The sequence below is a fragment of the Fistularia commersonii genome, chromosome 33 (assembly GCF_037954325.1).
Source record: "Fistularia commersonii isolate RoL2024-O1a breed Wild chromosome 33, RoL_Fcom_v1.0, whole genome shotgun sequence".
Classification (NCBI taxonomy): domain Eukaryota; kingdom Metazoa; phylum Chordata; class Actinopteri; order Syngnathiformes; family Fistulariidae; genus Fistularia; species Fistularia commersonii.
Genome location: NC_141316.1, coordinates 7,570,033 through 7,589,772, shown reverse-complemented (window position 1 = coordinate 7,589,772; position 19,740 = coordinate 7,570,033). Strand labels below are relative to the sequence as shown.

At 44.1% G+C, this 19,740-nt stretch overlaps 2 protein-coding genes across 2 annotated transcripts in view; one reads left to right on the top strand and one right to left on the bottom strand.

Annotated features, from left to right (window-relative positions):
* LOC147214861 (cytohesin-3-like) overlaps window positions 1-7,989 on the top strand; it is a 32,186-nt gene extending 24,197 nt beyond the window's left edge. Inside the window, exons 10-13 of the mRNA XM_086140312.1 lie at window positions 2,008-2,084; window positions 5,329-5,400; window positions 5,495-5,649; window positions 7,214-7,989. Coding sequence (XP_085996438.1) covers window positions 2,008-2,084; window positions 5,329-5,400; window positions 5,495-5,649; window positions 7,214-7,286 — 377 coding nt within the window. The 3' untranslated portion in view covers window positions 7,287-7,989. The remainder of the gene's footprint in view (window positions 1-2,007; window positions 2,085-5,328; window positions 5,401-5,494; window positions 5,650-7,213) is intronic.
* Window positions 7,990-9,756: 1,767 nt separating this feature from the next.
* usp42 (ubiquitin specific peptidase 42) lies at window positions 9,757-19,740 on the bottom strand. The gene is made up of 18 exons (XM_086140309.1): window positions 19,653-19,740; window positions 17,942-18,191; window positions 16,495-16,701; window positions 16,304-16,414; window positions 16,037-16,136; window positions 15,512-15,579; window positions 15,355-15,425; window positions 15,146-15,228; window positions 14,938-15,049; window positions 14,661-14,801; window positions 14,363-14,463; window positions 13,213-13,378; window positions 12,423-13,091; window positions 12,251-12,330; window positions 10,993-12,096; window positions 10,223-10,521; window positions 10,063-10,126; window positions 9,757-9,984 (listed from the first exon to the last, which is right to left on the bottom strand). The coding sequence occupies exons 2-17, from the start codon at window positions 18,180-18,182 to the stop codon at window positions 10,065-10,067; spliced, it is 3,615 nt and encodes a 1,204-aa protein (XP_085996435.1). The 5' UTR covers window positions 18,183-18,191; window positions 19,653-19,740; the 3' UTR covers window positions 9,757-9,984; window positions 10,063-10,064.

Below are 19,740 nucleotides of genomic sequence, written 5' to 3'. Positions count from 1 at the left end.
GGCGGCCAAAACTTCTGCCTCCCTTTAACATATTGAGAAGTTTTATATTTTCAGTAATAATCAGTATCTTCCTGCTACGCAATGCTGGCTATCTTTGTTTAGCAAAGGAGATCTCATATTTTATTTATTTTATAAAATGAATTCTAGTTTACTTTGACTATATTTTTCAGTTTCTTTCTTCTTAGGCTAGAATATGTCTATTTCATCACAAAAACATTTTTTCCAATACCTCTAAAAAGCCCGCTAAAGAACGGTGAATTGCGAGATCTGAATTACAGAAAAAAAATAAATAAGAAAATCTACGAGGTAGCAAGGCTCCACTCTATGTACGCTGTACAAAAAAAGAAAGGGAACACTAAAATAACACATCCTAGATCTGAATGAATGAAATTCTCATGAAATACCTTGTTCTTTACATAGTTGAATGAGCTGACAGCAAAATCACACAAAAATGATCAATGGATTTGGAGTCCCACCCAAAATTAAAGTGGAAAAACCGACTACAGGGTGATCCAACTTGGATGTTATGTCCTTAAAACAGGTCAAAAATGAATGAATGTCGCTTCCTAAGTGGACGGTTTGATTTCACAGTAGCGTGATTGTCTTGGAGTTGTGTTGTTTAAGTGTTCCCCTTTATTTTTTTGAGCACTATCCATTCATTCATTCATTATGTATACCGTATTTCTTGTCAAAAATCTTCTTCCTGTGGCAACTGGACTTGCATTTCTTCACTTGAAGACGTTTCATCCCTTATCTGAGAGGCTTCTTCAGTTCTAATGACCTGTGAGGAGATTCTGAATCGAACTGCCAGGGTTTTGGGCGGGTCTAGGTTATGTAGATGTTAGAGTTGATCGGCTAATGCTAATGCTAACGTGGTTGTCGTTACAACATCGGGATGCAAAAATTTACAGCTAAAAAAAAAGGAGTGAACCTGTTGGATCACATGAACTGAGACTGTGGAAGCTGCTGGTTCCTGGTGGTGGATCTTTCCAGGTTGTTTGTAGGATGCAGAAGGTCCTGGTCCGTACGCGCAAATCCATCTTGGTATACGTTTGTGAAAGGTTGTGTCGGAGGCCCCCCTCCTCCGACACCTTCAAGTGAAGAAATTCAAGTCCAGTTGCCACGATAAGAAGATTTCGACAAGAACCCAACATGACCTGGATGACTGAGAACCTCCGCAGATATTTTCTGTACTGCTGATCATATCAAGACATGCAACCATTCACCCTGTCATTCACACGTCTGGGCAGACGAGGGTCTCCACTGAACCTCAACATGCTTTTTTGGACTGCAGGAGGAGGCCAGAGGAGAACTTGGGGAGAACATAGAGACCCCACACAACTTTAAGCTGATACAAATTGTTCAAGATGTCGAACGGGGAACTTTATTTTCTCTGCAAAAAGTCACCGGAGAGTCAATATATCTGACATACAACGCTGTTTTTCGGTTGAACCCCAGCCAAAAGAAAATCCGGGTCAAGTGAACGTTATATATTGATTACATCAGTAACGGCCGCTTTGTGCAGACAGCGAAGTCAGCAGACTTATTGTACATCGGGGTCGGACGCGCTATGTTTTTTTCTATTACATAGGTTAATTACATCACCGATGGCGTTGTTAACGGACCAATCCAATAATCCCAAGTAATCTGCCGTCATCTGTCAGTTGGAGGCAGATGGAGACGACGTCTTAGGGCAAAATCCCAACTCTTCGCACTCGCCTCAAAAAAAGGAGATTATTTCTTCCAGGGTTTGAAAGTATGAGATAACTCCTTTTGTTCCAGGCAAATCTGCTCCGCATTAATTACATTTTTGTAGTCGGGCTCGAAAGGGGGGTGCTGGAAGGGCTACGCGACCCGTGATCGAGCCTAATAACCCTGAGAGCCGGTGATCAGAAGCAGATGTGGCGCGTGGAGTTGGGGGTCGCGGGCAAGGTTAAGCTTCGCGGCGTAAACACTGTCACCTCCCCGGATTAAACTCAAACAAGGCGCTTTTGGTTCTTCCTGCAGGCGGCAGGGTGAAGACGTGGAAGAGGCGGTGGTTCATTCTGACCGACAACTGCCTGTACTACTTCGAGTACACCACGGTGAGTACCACTACCTCTTCAATATCCCGCCGAACGAACGCCAAAACTACTTTTCGGGATTTGCGACGCATCGATATGAACTTGGTCAATCTTGGGAACGAGTCACAGGGAGGCTCCAAAATTCCATGTGGTATTTTGATCACCAAGTAAAACCAAGATTGGTTAGCTTAGCTTTAGCACTAGCAAAAGACAACAGAGAAAACATCAACGACAACATACAACAGCACAGATAAGAATGGATGACAGAATGAAAACAAAACAGCAAGGGTGAGAATAGACAACCAAAACAACAACAACAAGGATAGGAACGTAAACAGAGCGACAATAGCAATGACAAAAATAAGCAGGATGCTTTTTTAAGCACTACATCCACTAGAAGGCAGTGCAGAGTTCAGATTGCCCTTCCAGACGATAACAAACATGGCGGCGGTCGGGGAGCCCGCTGGGAAAAAGGCAGCGGCCGTCAGTACGAGCATTAAATACATCGTGGACGGAGAATTCTTCTCCGCGATTGCACCGACGCCGTGTCGTCTTCTTGTTCTCTGCTCTTTGAGCGAACTGCGCAACACTGCCCCTCCAGGACTCCCGGCGGTACTGCAGCGAAGGCTCCATCCATACGTGCATTTACCTTTTACCCTTGGCGGACGCCGTTCCGAGAAAAGATTGTTCCCATGAGCTTATATTTGTAAAAAGAAGCGGCTGTGAAAAAGCGGATAATTTGTTTGGCGTCACCCCTCCGTGAAATGACACCATTAACTGATATAATTTAATCCATTCGTTCCGATTAAGATTCGGAGAGTCTAGACAAGCTCGCGAGATCGAATCGTGTTCTGCCCGCTCAAGTTCGCAGAGGTTTTTGGGGAGAAAAAAAAAAAAAACGACCCGGAAGTCGAGCTTGTTTCGGCATCACGCTTCACCGAGCGGGTTAATGCAAATAAATCAACCCCGACACACACAAATGAATATAGTTAAAGACGACAGAGGCGAAGGTCTTCGCCTTCCAGCGCGGCTCTTTGACCCACATGAACCTCATTCCAGTAATTACCACCAGCCATCACGCCAAACATCTGCAAAGTCCACGCCTCACATCTGCCCCATCTGAGCTTTATGCAAAGTGCCACCTCCTCAACCCCTCCCAACCCAAAGTGTGTCACCCCAGAACTCTGAGTGCAATCCCCATGCACGCACACACACACACACACACACACACACATAAACACACACAATCTCGCAGACATACGCATAAATACTGGAACAAACATAAAGACATGCAATCCCCCTAGCGTACACACCATGCATAATCTGACAGCGGTCGCAAGTATGGGTGCACGCACACACACACACACACAAACACACACACACACACACAGACATACACACAATCGCAGATATACATGTAAATACTGGCACACACATAAAGACATGCAATCCCTCAGCACACACACCATGCATTATCTCCCAGCAGTAGTATGGGTGCAGACACACACACACAAGCGCAGACACATATGCACACACACATGAGCGCGCACACAGCCGACCGAGTAGTCGTCCTCGGGCATTTCCTACCCCCCCCCTGCTGTGCCCCCTCATTTGTAGGAAGATGACAAGCAGGATATGGGGTTGTTCCTCAAGGTCTCCCCCAACACACACACACACATACACACACACACACACACATTCACATCTGGCCTCTCAGACACAATGGGAGTCGCTGCAGGATGGAGAGTTTAGAGTTACGCGCCCCTCGGGGGCTGTCCCCGACGTGACCAGGGTGGACAAAAACCTTTAATTTCCACCTTGGAGCTCCACTTTGATGCTGTCAGGTTCGATGCAAAGGGATCCCAGCGGCTGCTTTGTTCCGAGGAAATCACAAACGCTGCGTCTTCATAGAAGTGACATCGACAACTTCATATTTATCGTTTTGTATGTTATGCCGCTGTACTACGTTTATAGCAGACATGCGTGAAATAAAAAGACCCAGGCGGGGAAAATGTGTGTGTAGCATTCAGGGTTTGTGCGCGGCCTCCCCGTGCAGGCGAAGCAGCCTTTTGACTCGGGCTTTAAATAGAAAGTATCTTTGGCTCCTGCGAGAAGGTTAATATGAAGCTCTAAGGGATGTATAAAAATCCAATATCTGGAATAAAGGTTAACGGTGCACCATCCACGAGCATTTTTAGTCGTAAAGCAGCTGGTAAGACCCTTTAGCAATCATATCTGCTGTCTCACCTGCATTTTAAGGATGATTTTAGAACCCAGCATGAAATGATACACAGGGAATGATTTATCATTATTATTATTATTCATTTTTCTCATGCTATTAGTGAAAGGCCCAGTAACGCCCAGTAACCTCGCCGTACTTCTTGCAAAACAATGCACGGATTCAGAATAAATCTAACTTAGATCCTGTCGGATTGAAACGTAGCAGAATCAATTGTATAGAAAATAATATTCCTGCAGATCCCCGCAAAAGCCGTTTCGCATTCCCATTTTAAAATGAGGATTTAAATGCTTAAAAAAATGACATATGCTGGAAGATGCAAAAACTGTTTGTGTTGTAATTCGACCTAATGGTGGGGCCCGGGGGCGGCGGTGTTTATCTTAGCTCTCCGGATTGAATCATCCGCTGTTCTGCCATTCAATTGGATCTAATCAGGGAATGGATGAATTAAAGGACTGAAAGGGAGACAAATAGAAAACAATCTGCACAAATATCAATCTGAACGCTCCGTCAACATAGAATGAACTATGACGGGAATAACAGACGCAAATTAGGTTAAATCTTGAGGTTATCCTTGAATGATATACAAATTTGACATGCATTCTATGTTTTGCGAAGAATTGCAACTCACCCAGATAAACTGCGGAGTAAAATGAGTATCATCACTACTGCATTTGAATGACTACTCGGATTCCTTTATTCCTTTTTTTGCAACAATCCTATTTTTCCCTTTTGAAACAATTATTTCACTGGGTAGTACATCACCATGTGCTCTATAGACAGGTGGGAAATTGTGGTACTAAGGCTGCAGGTTAGCAGCACAATAATACAGGATTTTTAATTTAATTTCATTTCATTTAATTTAATTTAATTTAATTTAATTTGATTTAATTGTATTTTACTTTATTTTATTTTATTTTATTTTTTTACTTTATTTTATTTTATTTATTTAGTTTTTTCCTAGATGGATAAAAAAAATATGTACATTCTTGATGCACAATTTGTGTGTGTTATGTTTGATTCCAGGATAAAGAACCTCGCGGGATCATCCCACTGGAGAACCTGAGTATCCGGGAGGTGGACGAGCCCAGGAAACCTGTGAGGAGCAGCTCCTTCCTCTGTGACTCCATTGTTACTTCCCGTCATCTCCTCCCCGCGCTCGTCACACGTCTGTCTCACCGTGTCTTCCCAGAACTGCTTCGAGCTCTACAACCCCAACCACAAAGGCCAGGTCATCAAGGCCTGCAAAACGGAGGCGGACGGTCGTGTCGTCGAGGGCAACCACGTCGTGTACAGGATATCGGCCCCGACGCCGGAGGAGAAGGAGGAGTGGATCAAATCCATCAAGTAAGAGATGCCACGCCGGCCGGGATCCATTTACACCGAGAGGGCACTTAGCCAGGCCGGCCCGGTCCCACGTGGGACCTTCTCATGCGTGACCTTGACTGTGAGAAACGTCCTCACACACTCGCGCAGAATGTGAGCTGTGAGTCTAATCATAAACGTGCAGACACACACACACACACACACACACATACACACACTGGTGACTAAATGTGACTGTTTCTCACACTTGTGCGCAGATAACACTCAGATGTGATTTCTGCTCTGCTGGATAAGCTCACTTCCCTTTGATTAGGACTCAGCAAGCAAAGGAAAACACACTCTCTCACAAGCGTACACACCCTCCAGAGCGCCGGCAGCTTTTGCGACTGATTTGTCACATCCGAACGCCGCCTTAATACCCGGGGAGGAAAGCGGGAGACGAAAGGAACGCCCCTCCACCCGGGTTCGCTGTGATCGATACGGCGGACAATCATATTACCGAATTCTTCCATCCTCTGAAGGCATTAAAAACCCACTTAGCATCGACACGTGCTCCCGTTAAAAGGCTAGAAGAGGTTACCGGAGGTCCTGCAGCTCCGTCACGTGCACTGAGAGCGGAGGGGAAGGATGAGATAAGCGCCGCTCTTTGTCTACTTGGGAGGTTTAAACTTCGTTGACCTTGAAACGACGCGTCGGGTGTTTCACACGCGCCCCGCCTGCAGGAGGTGTTCGTGGCCAACGGAAATGCTGTTATCATTTGTGGTGAATCAGGGCGACGCCTGATATTTGCTGATTCTGCTGCTGTCAGGGACTGGAAATCTACGTTATCATCGATTTTTCTTCACGCAGCGCAACATTTCCTAGCATGATTGTATTATAGAAACACTCGAATACTGAAAGTTGTTCATTTTATGAGGAAGTTTTTGCTTCAATTCTATTTCATTGGCATTTTTTTCCTCATCTTGACATACGCCGCATTTCCTTGAAATGCTTCACTTCACATGATTTCACAAAGTCGGGGGAAATATTCTCGGAAAGTTTTTATAATTATATTTTTAAAGGTGTATTTTTGCCTGCCGGTGGCAATTTTAGATCGGCATTAGAAATATGCAAAAAAAAAAACACCATGTCAAATGTCCAGTCAAAGGAAAAATACCGTGAAAGCTCATGTCATGTGTTCTCCTGTCACAAGTTTACAAGCTTGTAGATAAACAGCGTGGCACGTTCCATTCACGGACATCTGGGCTTCCCAGACACCAATTAGATGTAGCTGAAAAGCAGACGTAAGACCATTAACAATCGTAAAAATTATTTGTTTCATTCTTTTTATGTCAAGAAAGAGGGAAAAGTCCCTACCAGGGGCTGGAGTATCACCATAGTGGCATTCAATGTCCCCAAAAAACCTGTATTAGAGAAACTAAATCCCATTCCACAAAGTGACTATGCATTTTTGCGAATTGAAAAGCACAAAAAAAAAAAAAAGATAAAAATGTGTGTTAAGAGGCAGGGGTTTGCCGCAGGTGGTCCAGGGAGGTATGAAGTTTTCTCTATTGTTTATTTTTGTGTTTCTATCTCGCCTTTGCAGAGCCAGCATCAGCAGGGATCCTTTCTACGATATGCTGGCCACCAGGAAGCGGAGGATAGCCAATAAGAAATGATGAAGGCTCTCACCCAGTGTAGTGTGTGTGTGTGTGTGTGTGTGATGAGGGGGAAGTGAAGGCCTCCCCTGTGTTTTCAGCTCAGGAGGACACACAGCAGAAACAGGCGACAAAGAGACTCTTTTGACTGGAACTCTTGGGTCGTTTACTGAGGACTGAAATGAGCGGAGGAGACCAGAAAGAACTTTGTGGAACTCGACACAAACAAAGCGAAGAAGAAGAGCTGAAGCTAAAAAAAATGGAGGGAATCTTTTTAAGCTTTCTATATCGTGGCTGTGCCAACAGCCCCCTCTGCTGGATGCATAAGGAAATTAACGTCAAAGTGCTGGAGCTGCAACTGAACTGCAGACATGGACAATGTTTTATATTAACCTGAAAAACAACAGAAAGCCTCAGGCTTGTAAATCAGCTGGTCTGATTGTGTACCTGTATTATGCAAACACAACGATCTTTACGAGTACACGTGAGAAACCTCGGCTCATTTCCAGTTTACTCGCCGACTCCGGCCACCGGTCTGAGAAACACTTCACATGTACAGTAGTACTGAGCGGTGACCTTTCGAGGTGGTCACGGTGACGCTGCCCTAAAACTGTTATGTTTGAGTATTTTACGTATTGAAGGTCCATCTCCCGTGAACAAGTTTCTTTTTGTATTTATTTTAATCGGTTTAAAAAAAAAAAAAAAAAAAGAAAAAAAAAAACGTCAGCCTCCAATGAACATTATGCATGTATAGTATTAATGTACACTTTTTAATTTTTTTAATTTTTATTTTAATGTGTTTATGTAGCATGTAAATCATCATGGCCGTTGCCTATACCCGTTCACCTTTTGAATTTAACAGTTTACACTAGTTGTGCAGCTCTAGACTGAGCAGAACATGTTATATATCACAGTAGAGCTCACAAATGTTGAATTTGGCAGGAACATATAGACATAGTGTGGTTAACACCCTGATCAAGGTGTGTATGTATGTATGTGTGTGTGTGTGTGTGTGTGTGTGTGTGTTGGGGGGTGAGCCCAAACGTGCTGATAGGAGGGAAAAAAAAAAGGTTTTCTTGTTGCTTTGGGATTTTAACGTGGCTCCATCTTTATTCGGGGGTAAAGCCGCTGATAAATTACTTTTGATGAAGACTTTGAATAAAAATACATGCTGGTTAGAAAAAAAAAACAAAAAAAACAAAAACGCTTCCGAGTGCACGTGATTTCAGTTGAGAGGAGCGGGACTCAAGCGTACCAGGTCTTTGGTTATTTCCAACACGTGAATAAAGCGATGTGGGGTGGGGTGGGGGGGGGGGTGGGGAGTTGATATTGCTGAGTTAATATAGGATAACTAGAGAAATGTGTCTTAACAGAACCTGAACATGCAGCTATGAGCTCCCACTGATCTGTTGACACACCGCGTCTACGCCGGTCATTCTTTCCACCCGTAGAGCTTCACAAGGATACAATCGAGCTTTAGACCGGAGCTTTTCAAAACCGGCAACTTGTCAGTCGTCTCATATCATCATTATTATTGTCCATTCATGTCAAAGCAGCTCGTACACAAAGACCAAGAACAAAGTTACAATTTCTGACATTAACAAATGTATTTTTAAGGCGTTTACCTTATACAATGTATAAATTCTTCCATGCTAAATTAAAAGGGATAACAGTAGTTTTTAACTTCTGTCAAAATGTGAAAAAGACAAACCATACTCGTTGAGATTCGTCCAGGGAATATGGTCAGAGTCGACATTTTAACAAGTTCTTTTTTTTTTTTCTACAAAGCAAAACAACAAAACATCTACAGGTAATCCTGATACAGGATCTTTTACGTATAAAAATAACTGATAGTACAGTTCAAAATGAAATTCACAGTATTCCTTATGACGCTAGAAGACACAAACCGCATAATTCCATTTGAAAGCAAACACTAATGGTCCACAGCCGCAACCAAAGTTTTCTGAACGTTTAAAAAGGAAGAGATTGTGAGAGGAGAGAGAGAGAGACATGATCTGGAGAGAAACCGTTGCATTTGTTAAAAAGTTTAAAAATGACAAAGAGGGAATCTTCTTCGGCTTCGGAGCTGAACAGAAACAGGGAAAGGAGAAAAAAAAAAGGAAAGGGTGCGGGGGGGTCCTCGAGTCAGTCAAGAGTAACGTGGAGGTATCAGCGAGGAATGCCTTGCTCCCGCCGCTGCGCTCATTCAGTAACATCTCCCTCCGTGAGAGTGTGTGTGTATGTGTGAGTGTGTGTGTGTGTGTGAGTGAGACCGCTCCCAGTGGGACCAAAGAAACTTAAAAACACTGCAGCTATGAAGATATGATGACATCTTAAACCTTGTTCATCCCTTTGTTTCAGTCTTATTTGAGTCGGGTGGAGATCCACGGTGGGTTTTAACAAGTTTTCAAGTCCTGAGTTCCACTGAGCAGCAGTTGAGATGTTTAAGCTCCAGGCTTTGTTTCGAGTTCATAAAAGTATATATATTATCTTTTTTTTTTTCCATCATAAATGTTCACTAGGAGACAGTATTTTAACCAGAGTAAGGAGTATTACTGCAAATAAATCAAAGCCTTTAAAAAAAAAAAAATCTTAACATTGCAAACACTTTTAACTTGTGGTAAAATAGTTTGTTTTTTTTTTTTCCGTTTTTTTTTCTGTGAAAAAGCACCGCGTCCATTAATCGTTGACATTCCTCCGCTGTTGTATATCTCAGAATCTGAAAGAAAAACGAGAGCGGCGTGTGAGTTGTGTGTCGTAGCGCAGCTCGGGGGGCTGGCGGAGGACGGCCACTCACAGTCAGTGCTTGGTGGGGCTGCTCAGGCTGCCGGAGAACCCATTAGTTCGGCTGTAACCGTTCCCTGCGAAACCAGAGCGACAAATGAACTTGACCTCAAGGCTTCTTGCGTCCCACAATTTCAACGTTTCTGATCGGGATTTGAACTCTTCCAAAATACCTGTGTAGCCGTTAAAGGGGCGGCGGACTGAGTTGTCAGCAGAGGGCGGGGTGCTGTGAGAGGGGAACGGGTGCGGGTCGCTGCCGTGGTCGCCGCGCCAGCGTTTCACCGGTGAATAGTCGCTTTCATGTTTAGATTCCTTGAAGTCGTAGTAGCGCCGTTTGCGATTTTCCCTCTCCTCGCTGCTCCTGGTCCGGTGGCTCGGAGCCGGGCTCGGATACTCCGCCTCGCGGTCCTGGTGCCTCTTCTTTTTCTTTCTCTTCTTTGTCTCACCTCTGTCAGAGTCCCAGTCCGAGCTCCTAGCGAGATACAAAAAATAGAAGCCTTATTCTCAACCCGCTCGTGGCTGAGGTGGTGACGTCGGGAATGATCGGTTGTCCGGACTGCACCGCATCGCGATTTAAAAAAAATGATCCGGTAGACTTTATTGTCGGAACTAAATCAAATCAAGCGAACCCACGCGTGATCCCGGAACACTAGAGGGCACTGTGGGTTTGTTAGGTTGTCTTTATTAGATCGCCTCTGGATCCCGCTAAAGAGGGAAAATGTAAGCAACTTTGTTATTCAGAAATCGAACGCACTTTTCACAGGAGAAAACAGATGAAAACACTACGAAACAAATGGTTTTTGGATCGAATGCCGTCTTTGCAAAATACACTCTGGGAGTGCAATATTACTACATCCGTGACACACAACACAGTGAGCAGCAGAGCGCTGCAACGGCTGGCCATCTAATCAGCATCCAAAGAGGCAGAGGTGAAATGACTCACCTGCTCCCACGGCTCCTCTCTTTATCCTTTGACTTCTTCTTCTTCTTGCTTTTTTTGTGTTTTTTATGTGAGCGGCACTCAGAGCTGCCATCCCTCTCCTTGCTCCGAGTGCTCTTGTGATTTAGTTCCTCTCTATTTGAAGAAGTGAATGCAGGGCCGAGACCGCGAGGCGGCGAGGTCTTGGATGACATGTCCGGCACTGAAACTGGGGTGGAGGTCCCTTTCGAACGGTCGTGATCCCTGTTCCTGCCGTTGCTCTTGTCTTTGTTCTCGCGTGCCTCTCGACTCTCCTGGTGCCACCTCCAGCGACCGTGGGGCTCGTCGTGGTAGGGATAGCCGTAGCCTCTCCGCTCGCGGCCCCGGTCGTCTCTGGGCTGGTGCTGGTGATAGTGGTGGTAATGGTTAGAGCACCTGTCTCGGTCTCGCTCCCTGGGGTGGTAAGAGTTTCGCTCCCAGCGACGCTCGGATTCCCAGTCCCTGTAATAACGATCTTGAGGAGGCAAACGGTCCCTGTACGAGCGGTGATGGTACCGGTAATCCCTGTGATCCCGCCTGTACCGATGGCCGTCGCCGTCGCTGTCTCGCTCCTGACTCCTGTCCCTGTAATACCTCTCCCGATCTCTGCTCCAGTCAGAGGAGTGCAGTCTGTCCCGCTCCCTCTCCCGGGAGGCTCGTCTCCCGCCGCTTCGAGAACCGGGATTGTACTGGAGATGCTCCTTGACAACAGTATTTCCTTCAGTCCCTGCTGATAAGCCATTGGTCTGCGGGAGATCCTTTGCTTGATCCTCAGGGACAACAACCTTCTGTGGAACCCCATGAGCCCCGCTGGTGCTCTGTGAGTCCTCTGTGGGGCCCGCTAAGGCTGCAGGGTTATCGTGATGAGCAGAGGAGGGAGGGGGTTCTTGAGTCGGGACAGATTGGGTTTTAGTAGCAGTAGCTGCGGGGGGAGAGCTAGCAGCGGTGGATGCTGTGTGCTGAGGCAGCGGGTCAGAAGCTGTTTTAGCCCTTAAGTCAGGAGTGGAGTTGTGCTGGCTTTCACTAGCAGTGGGGGGTGTGCTCTGAGAAGCACTGGCTTGGGTCGAGGCATTACTATTTTCCTCTTTGCTGGAAACAAAAAAAAGAAAAGAAGAGAAACCGGTGTCAAGAATAAAATGGTTAGCGGTGTGTGAAAAGACACGGGTAATGTCAATGCAAGTGTATATATTTCGAAACGGAGACGTTTTCCTTACGTACTGCAGCGCTACAAAGCTAATCTTACCTTGTTTGACTGTGGTCTTTGTCAAGCCCGTTGACTGAGACGGTTTCCGCTGACGACAAACTGCAACTACTGCCAGAGACCTAAAGACAAGAAAAAAATCCATATTCAGTCAGCCAGATGAAATCCGTTTATACTAATATGATACCAAGAGACTGCAAATCCTGATATCTACCTTAGCCGGGGTACTGTGTCCATTGACCTTGTTGTTTCCATAATGGTGCCCATTTTGGGTAGTTTTAGCGATGCCACAGGTTGATCCATTTAAAACATTTCCGTTGTGGTGAACCCCTGACTCCCCGTTAGTGGAACTGAAAGCTTTATCGAAGAGATCCCCACCATTTCTGTTGTTACCATTTAGATGAGTCTTTGTGAGAGAGCCGTTATCCAAACCGGCAGAGTTCTCCTGGTCCGATTCCTCTGAAGACTCTTGGCTGTACGGCACCAAGAAGGATGCACCGTTCCCTCCAGCGTGAGCAGCCCCGTTGCGGCAGGGCGTGCCATTAAGGTGGTTAAGCTGACGTGGAACAAAGTGAAAGTCTGAGGTAGACTGTGAGGAGGCTAAAGAGCTAGAGGAGCTGCTGCTGCTGCTGGCAGAGGACGGCTGGCTATAAGAGGATGCGGAGAAGGATGGGCTGTTCTGTTTGCCTTGTCCAAAGAAGAATGAAAGTTTCTGGCGTTTGTCATGATCTGGGATCGCTGTGGGCCGACTGACAGAGTGGGAGATGGAAGAGGAGGATGTCAGACCGTGGCTAGGCTTTCCAACAACACTACTGCTGGTGCTGGGCTTGGAGGTGTTGCGATAATCCCTCAGAGATCCATTCCCATTCATGTGGAAGGTACTCTGCGGAGGGCGACAAAGTACAAAAGAGTCACTTCGGATTTTTCACAGGCTTATGCATGTCCTAAATGAAGTACAACAATGAATGTTCAACCATATACAGAGGAAAGCACATCAGCACAACCTTGTTCATGTGTGGTGGCAGCTGGGGTCCAATGAAACCAATGTTGTTGTCTTCAACTGTGGTGCTTGTACGTGGTATCACTACTGGGCGCGGGGACAACTGACCAGGAATGGCTGGGTTGTGGCCCATGTGGCCATAGTCTCCTGTTTTCTGCGCTTCAGTAGACCTGAAGACACAAGACAAAATCACAATAGTTACAGCAAATACGTGAGGTGACCCGGACCTTGACATCGTTGCCATTACTTTATCAACATCAGAATTGAAGTAACAGTGACACTATTAATGAGACCCTATTAATGCCAAAGAACTGCCCACAGTCGCGATGCTAAGCTGTGTGGATATGAATGGGGTGGGGCTGAAATACTGAAACATATAATGAATACTATCTTAAACTTTTGAATTTCATTTGAAAATGATGGTCTTCCAATAAAATGACCAAAAATAGCACAATACGTACAAATGAGCACACTACTAGTTGGTAAAGCAAAATAGGACCGGAATAGTTACAAACCACTAAGGTGTAAAAGAAACATCTCAAACATCTTTATGATTGAAATGACATCTAAAAAAGTGAAATGTTCATTTTACAAGTGTATGTCAAAATTTTCTGGCTGCTAACTAAAAACCTGTCGTACACGTCTGTGGTATCACAACTCCATACATTCTGCGATTAAGCCTGTAGCGAGCAGTTCCTGCCGCGCTGTCACATCACGCAGTGTGTACCACAAATTGGCACCATGGAGATGATCCAACGGATCTGTTTCAATCTTCGTCTTATCACCTTTTGCGACTCGTGCTGTGACCGTGGCACTGCTATAATCTTGTTCAAAACATGCTGGATTTTCCCCATTTTGTCCTGTCTTTTTCATTTTAAGCCCCTTCTATTCTCTTAATCCACTTCATCGAGTTTTCTTTCTGTCCAACTCGTATTTTCAATTAATGTCAGTCACTATTATGGACTGAGATACTCCAGGAGCACAGAGAGAACACACAGAGTTCTGAACAATTAAAACCACAAAAGATTAGAACTTCACAAAGCAGGCCAAAATGCAAGGAGGCGGCTTATTTCTCATTTCTTACATGTAATCTTAAGAAAAAGCACACTTATGATCCAACAATTAAAGAAAGCTGTTATTTATGGTTCACTCACTTGATGTAGAAGAGGACGTAGGCCTGCTGGCTGAGGACTGTCCGGATGTCACTGATGGATACAGAGGAGTCGTTCATCTGATACCACTGGCCACTGCTCGCCTGGGAGATAAACAGGAAGAGAAAAAGGGTTGAACACAATGTCTTTTTCACTGTGATCAGTAAAGCTGATTTTGGAATTTTATAATCTGGTCACGACTCAATAAAACATTGATTAATTGTGATGATATTGAAAGAAAAGATTAAAACATCAAAGCTTCAATAGAATAAAAGTTAACCAGTCATATCAGTGCCAGTACCTTAATGTAACAAAAGTAGTGTCCAGCATGGCAGCTGAATCCAGAATGGACCAGTACAGCATACAGCCCGTAAACCTGGGCTTCACCCTGGGACTGAGACATAAAGGGCCGCAGGTCCAGGTATTCTTGATATTTAACATCCTGATGACCAAAGGCAAATAGCTGATTAATACCAAGCACTCAAGCAATCACTTTGTATTGGCATGAGATAAGCACAATGGTGACACCAAGGTATACACCAAGATGCTTCCACTTCAGTCCAGGTTTATCAGTGTACCTTTGTGATTTTGCCGCCACTGAAGTTTGCAAAGCGTTTAAGTGACAGAGTGATCACGTTGGCGTTGCGGTGGATGGTAAATCTTTTTGAAGCTGTGACCATTTTTTTACACCTGGGAAACAGGAATGTTCCATTATCATGGGAGAATAATAACATAACTAATCATATTAAATAATCCGTCACACATGAAATTTGAAGACTAACTTACTTAGTACATTTGTATGAGTTTTCTCCATCCAGCTGTTCCGGCTTGACAAACTGCTCTAGGGCCTTGGAGACACTGATGGCTGTCTGAAGAAAAACGAAAATATAATCTGAGCATTCCTTGACTAATATATACTTTATTGATCAAGAGGGGGTGGTTCTTTCAGAACAAATGCATAATGAATGAGTAACATTTTTGTTCTAAGCAGTTACCTTGATCTCTAGAGTTATGTCCAGAAAAGGGTCAAATGTATCAGAGACTGCTTTGCAGTTTAAACATTTAACTGCCAAAGGGAAAAAATTGTATCAATTATGAGTCGAGAGGAGCAACATTCAAATGTTTCAGAAGAGAACGGTCATGAAAATGTACCTCGGGATCTTAAGTATCCACCAAATACTTGATGAATAAACGTAGTGGCTTGTGTTTGTCTGTCCAATCTGCATAGAAAAATATATACGAATCAAAAACATGCTCGTCTGATGAGTAAGAGAGGAAGGATATAGAGCAAGGCAAATTAGTTGAGAAATCACTTGTTAACATAAATTGAAAATAAAAACGGGCTCAAGGTTCCCAAAACTACCTTTCAATTGTTCAATGACAAACACAATATTCAGCACAGCATGTGCATTAATCAGCACTTATTCTACAAATAACTGCTGATTAATTAATTAACAAATAATTTTATATGTGGAGCTGTGCTGACCATTCATACGGATAAGGTTCAGTTCTAATTACATTTATTTCAGAAGGAAAATATGAATAAATCACACACAACATTCAGGCAGAATTATCAGGGAAGCTTAAAATGTACTCACAGTATTACTAGTCAGCCCTTATTAACACCACAATGAATATGGTTTATCTTCTGCAAATCAAGCATAAAATGAAACTTACTTGGTCCCTGGTAAGCAGGACTTTTGCATAGCATCCACTGTGTACCGTAAAAACTCATGGGCATCCTCCTGACTTCCGTAGCGGAAATGCTTAGCAATCCCTGCATAAAATACAGAGCAAAACATGAAAACAAAAAAAAAAAAAAAAAAATCATGAGCGTTTCCCTCCAAAATGAAGGAGGTAAACAGAGATACAGCGCCTCCTGCCATTCATATCAGGTTAAACATTTTGTGTTCATAGGGCAGTGCAGTTTATCACATCACTTACGTTTAAGCTCATTGAGCACACCGATCGGCTTGATAACGTTGCCTGAATTAGCAAACACCTGAATTATGTGGTTTTGCATGGTGCACATCATACAGAAGCCTGGCTCATGACCTGGGGCATGGAGAGAAGGAAACAATGTTGAGGGATGAGGAAGACACCAGAGATATGTTAGAGACAACCATTGAACTTACATGTTTTGGAGTGCTCCCTTGTGAGCATGTAGTTAGCAAACGGGGGCGTGTAGGTGAGACACTGCAATGCTGAGTTCAGGAAACAAGTGTTGCCCATGTTCTGTAGGCCAGCACCAATGCGGTGTATCTGGGTCCACTTTAGGTTGAGCCGTTCAGCAGGAAACAGGACCTTCTGTGGCATTTCAATGCCATCATCACTGCTAATCACTGGACACACAGAGCCAAAATCAATAATACAATAAATACAGGACATCAAATGGAATCAGCATGTACTGTGATGGTATGTGTAGAAGTCACATCTAGTCCGGTCCTTTCGGTTGATCTAATAATACTTGTATTTTAACAAATTGACTGGAGAAGACAGAACAAAAACAGAAATCCAGTTGTCTGCCCTGCATCTTTGTTACGAGTCGATTAAAAGAAAACAAAGCAAAAAGTAAGTAATGGCTGATGCTCTCTTTGCAAAACTAGTTTGGTTATATAACAGGACAAGCGGAAGCACAGCAGAATACTGGTGGCAGTCCGAGCTGTGGCACCCACTCCAATAAAGATGAGTGCACACTAAGCTATTTGTTCATTTATTATTGATGTTTCTCAAAGCAAATTCTAGATCAGTTCCTGACGTGACTTTACAGAAACTCACTTCACCAGGCCGTCAATAAAATTTTGTGAGGTTGTTTACCTTCCCAAAATTGTGTGTTGTTAAAATATCTATTATAAATAAGTGTCACTACAGGTTTAGTAAGCAGTATCTTTTTTTTAACCAGGTAGGAGCCCCATACCAAGAAAACCACACTTGCAGACCAAAGCAAAAGAAAAACAATTTATCCTGGCATTAGAATTAGGTTGTTAAAAGGAATGGAATCTCATTATCAAAACAGCAGCCACTGCTTTACTTTTGGTCACACCAAATTTAAAAGAACTAATCCAATTCAGACCAGAGTAAACTGAGACGAACGAGAAAATACAAACTTCTTGTAGTGGAATCAGGTCTAAATTACTGCTTTACACTTATGTATATATGAGATGAGATGAGAACAACTTTATTAATCCCGAAGGAAATTATTGTGCCAGAGTTTCAAGTAAAAACATAACAGTAATAGGTAATAGTGGAAAGGAGGAAGAATAAGAAATATAATGAAATATAAATTGTCTTAGCTGTTAGCGGTAACTACAAAGATTGAAGATTCCCTGCGGCTGAGGGAAGAGGAATTAAAAAGTCTGATAGCCTCAGGTAGGAAAGACCTCCTGTGGCGTTCAGTGGAGCTCTTTGGTGGTATCAGTATATATATATATATTTGAGCATTTGCTCATCTCTTATTTCAGGTATAAAGACAAGGCAGACCCTGACTAAAACCTGGCTATGTGCGGACTTGGAGGCATTGGGATATTTCTGATTAAGACAAGACAGTAATTAGCTTTTTGTAAACCTTTAAAAAGCTCTTACCTTGCTCTTTGGGTCGGTCTACAGAAGAAGAGGTACTGTTGTAGATGGCAGCACCAGGTGTTGGCCCCAGGCATCCTCCTGGAGCCTTAAGTCGTGTAGAGTCACTGGAAAGGGTGGGGCCCACTGCCCAGCTGCTGGAACAGCTGCCATCCATTCCAACGTCTCCACTGTTAAGGGGGGAACGCTTGAATCCAGTTGTCTCGGGTTCGGACTTTTCAGAAGATCTGTCAACAATGGTCATTGTTCATTGCTGTAGGTTGGGGAGAAATATAAATTAACATTCAAGTATATCAACTTGGGAATAAAAAGCAGACTTCAGTGTTTCACGTGTGTACATACACCTGAGTGATTTATTTGGGGTGAATTATTAGACTGGAATTCTATCGTCCAAAACCTTGCAACACAAACCTATCAGTGCTCTGACTTTAACAATGTAAACATTTACTATAACACATGGCAACAACATCCGTGAAGTGACACTTTGTCCAGTACTTTTGATAGGGAGAATTATGCTAAAAATATAAATATTTGAGCCACGTCCATTTAATTCTCATTACTGAGAAATTATGATAAAATGCGAGGCAGTTAGTGAAGTCACAGAAATCATTCAACTGCAGAATGACCATGTTAGGTGAGGAAAAACCAGGACAACAGTGACATCAAAACGTGAGGTCGCACTTCAATCCCACCAGAGCAGTTAGTAACATGGTCATGACTTGATAATCGATTGGGCTTATTGCATCTTCTTTACAAGAAACGGAAAAAAGAAAACATTGTGCAACAAGGCTGACGGCTGAATGGCGCTCAGTCGCCGATTGAAAAATAAATCTATGGTGGTTGACCATTTGTTACTTTCACTTTACGCTAGCAACGGTTAACTCTTACAAAAACATACAGAAACGGCGGCGAGCCGTTGGCTGCCATTTGGGGTGGGTGTGTATTTTTCTTTTTCATTTTTCCCTCCTTTGTTTGTGTTTGTTTGTTTTTTTCCTATTTATTTAACAGGAGCCGTAAGCACTACTCTATAGCGTTACTGATTCAAAAAACGTCGGGAAGGAAATTTCCCGGTCGGAAGCACGTTTACAACACCAGCTGTTCCCTCCCACCTGCTCCAGAAGACTGGCTCACATTGGCCAACAGACGGCGGCTAGGCCTTTAACAAGCAGCGGGTTAAACTTGAAACAAAACGCAAGACCAAAGAGCGGGGTCCGCTTATCCTACCCGTCTGCTGCGGGGACGAGAACGGCTACCGCGACCGCACACCGGGGAAGAACCCAATCGTGCGGTTCATTTGAACCGTGGAACGTTGGTTGAAATGTAGTACATAGCAACAGAACGCAGCTAGCATAACGTGCGGCGGTTGTTCGGCTACGCCGATGCTAACGCTGCTAGCGGGCTTGGCACGATGGGAGCTAGTTGACACAGCGGAGAGCAAGACGCCAATTTGCTGGCGTGCCCAATAACACTTTGCAACTTTCAACTCGCTAAACGGTGATTTTACAGCATGGGCCCGGCTAACGGTGCGGTTATATGGCCAGAGAAAGGAGGGGCTCGACACCGGCGGCTGTGTGCTCATTGCGCTGCTCTCCCCCGACATGACGGAGAACCGGTGTAAGGCTACTACAATAAATTCCGGAGGCCTAGACGTTGCGGAAAACAACGGCCGCGCACTTAAAGTGCCATTCAAGCGTATCGTGAACGAACCACTCACCTGGAAATTGTTATGAATACGTTAATAGCGATTGTAAATCCATTCCCTATTTCCAGCGGGTGTCCGGCGGTGAACAATGACGTAGCTA

Coding starts and splice junctions, on each gene's coding strand:
- usp42 (XM_086140309.1), bottom strand. CDS start 18,182: ATGACCATTGTTGACAGATCTTCTGAAAAGTCCGAACCCGAGACAACT. Junction 14,802..14,937: donor GTGGCGGCAAAATCACAAAG/GTACACTGATAA, acceptor TTTGGTCATCAG/GATGTTAAATATCAAGAATA. Junction 12,097..12,250: donor AAAGACCACAGTCAAACAAG/GTAAGATTAGCT, acceptor TTTTGTTTCCAG/CAAAGAGGAAAATAGTAATG.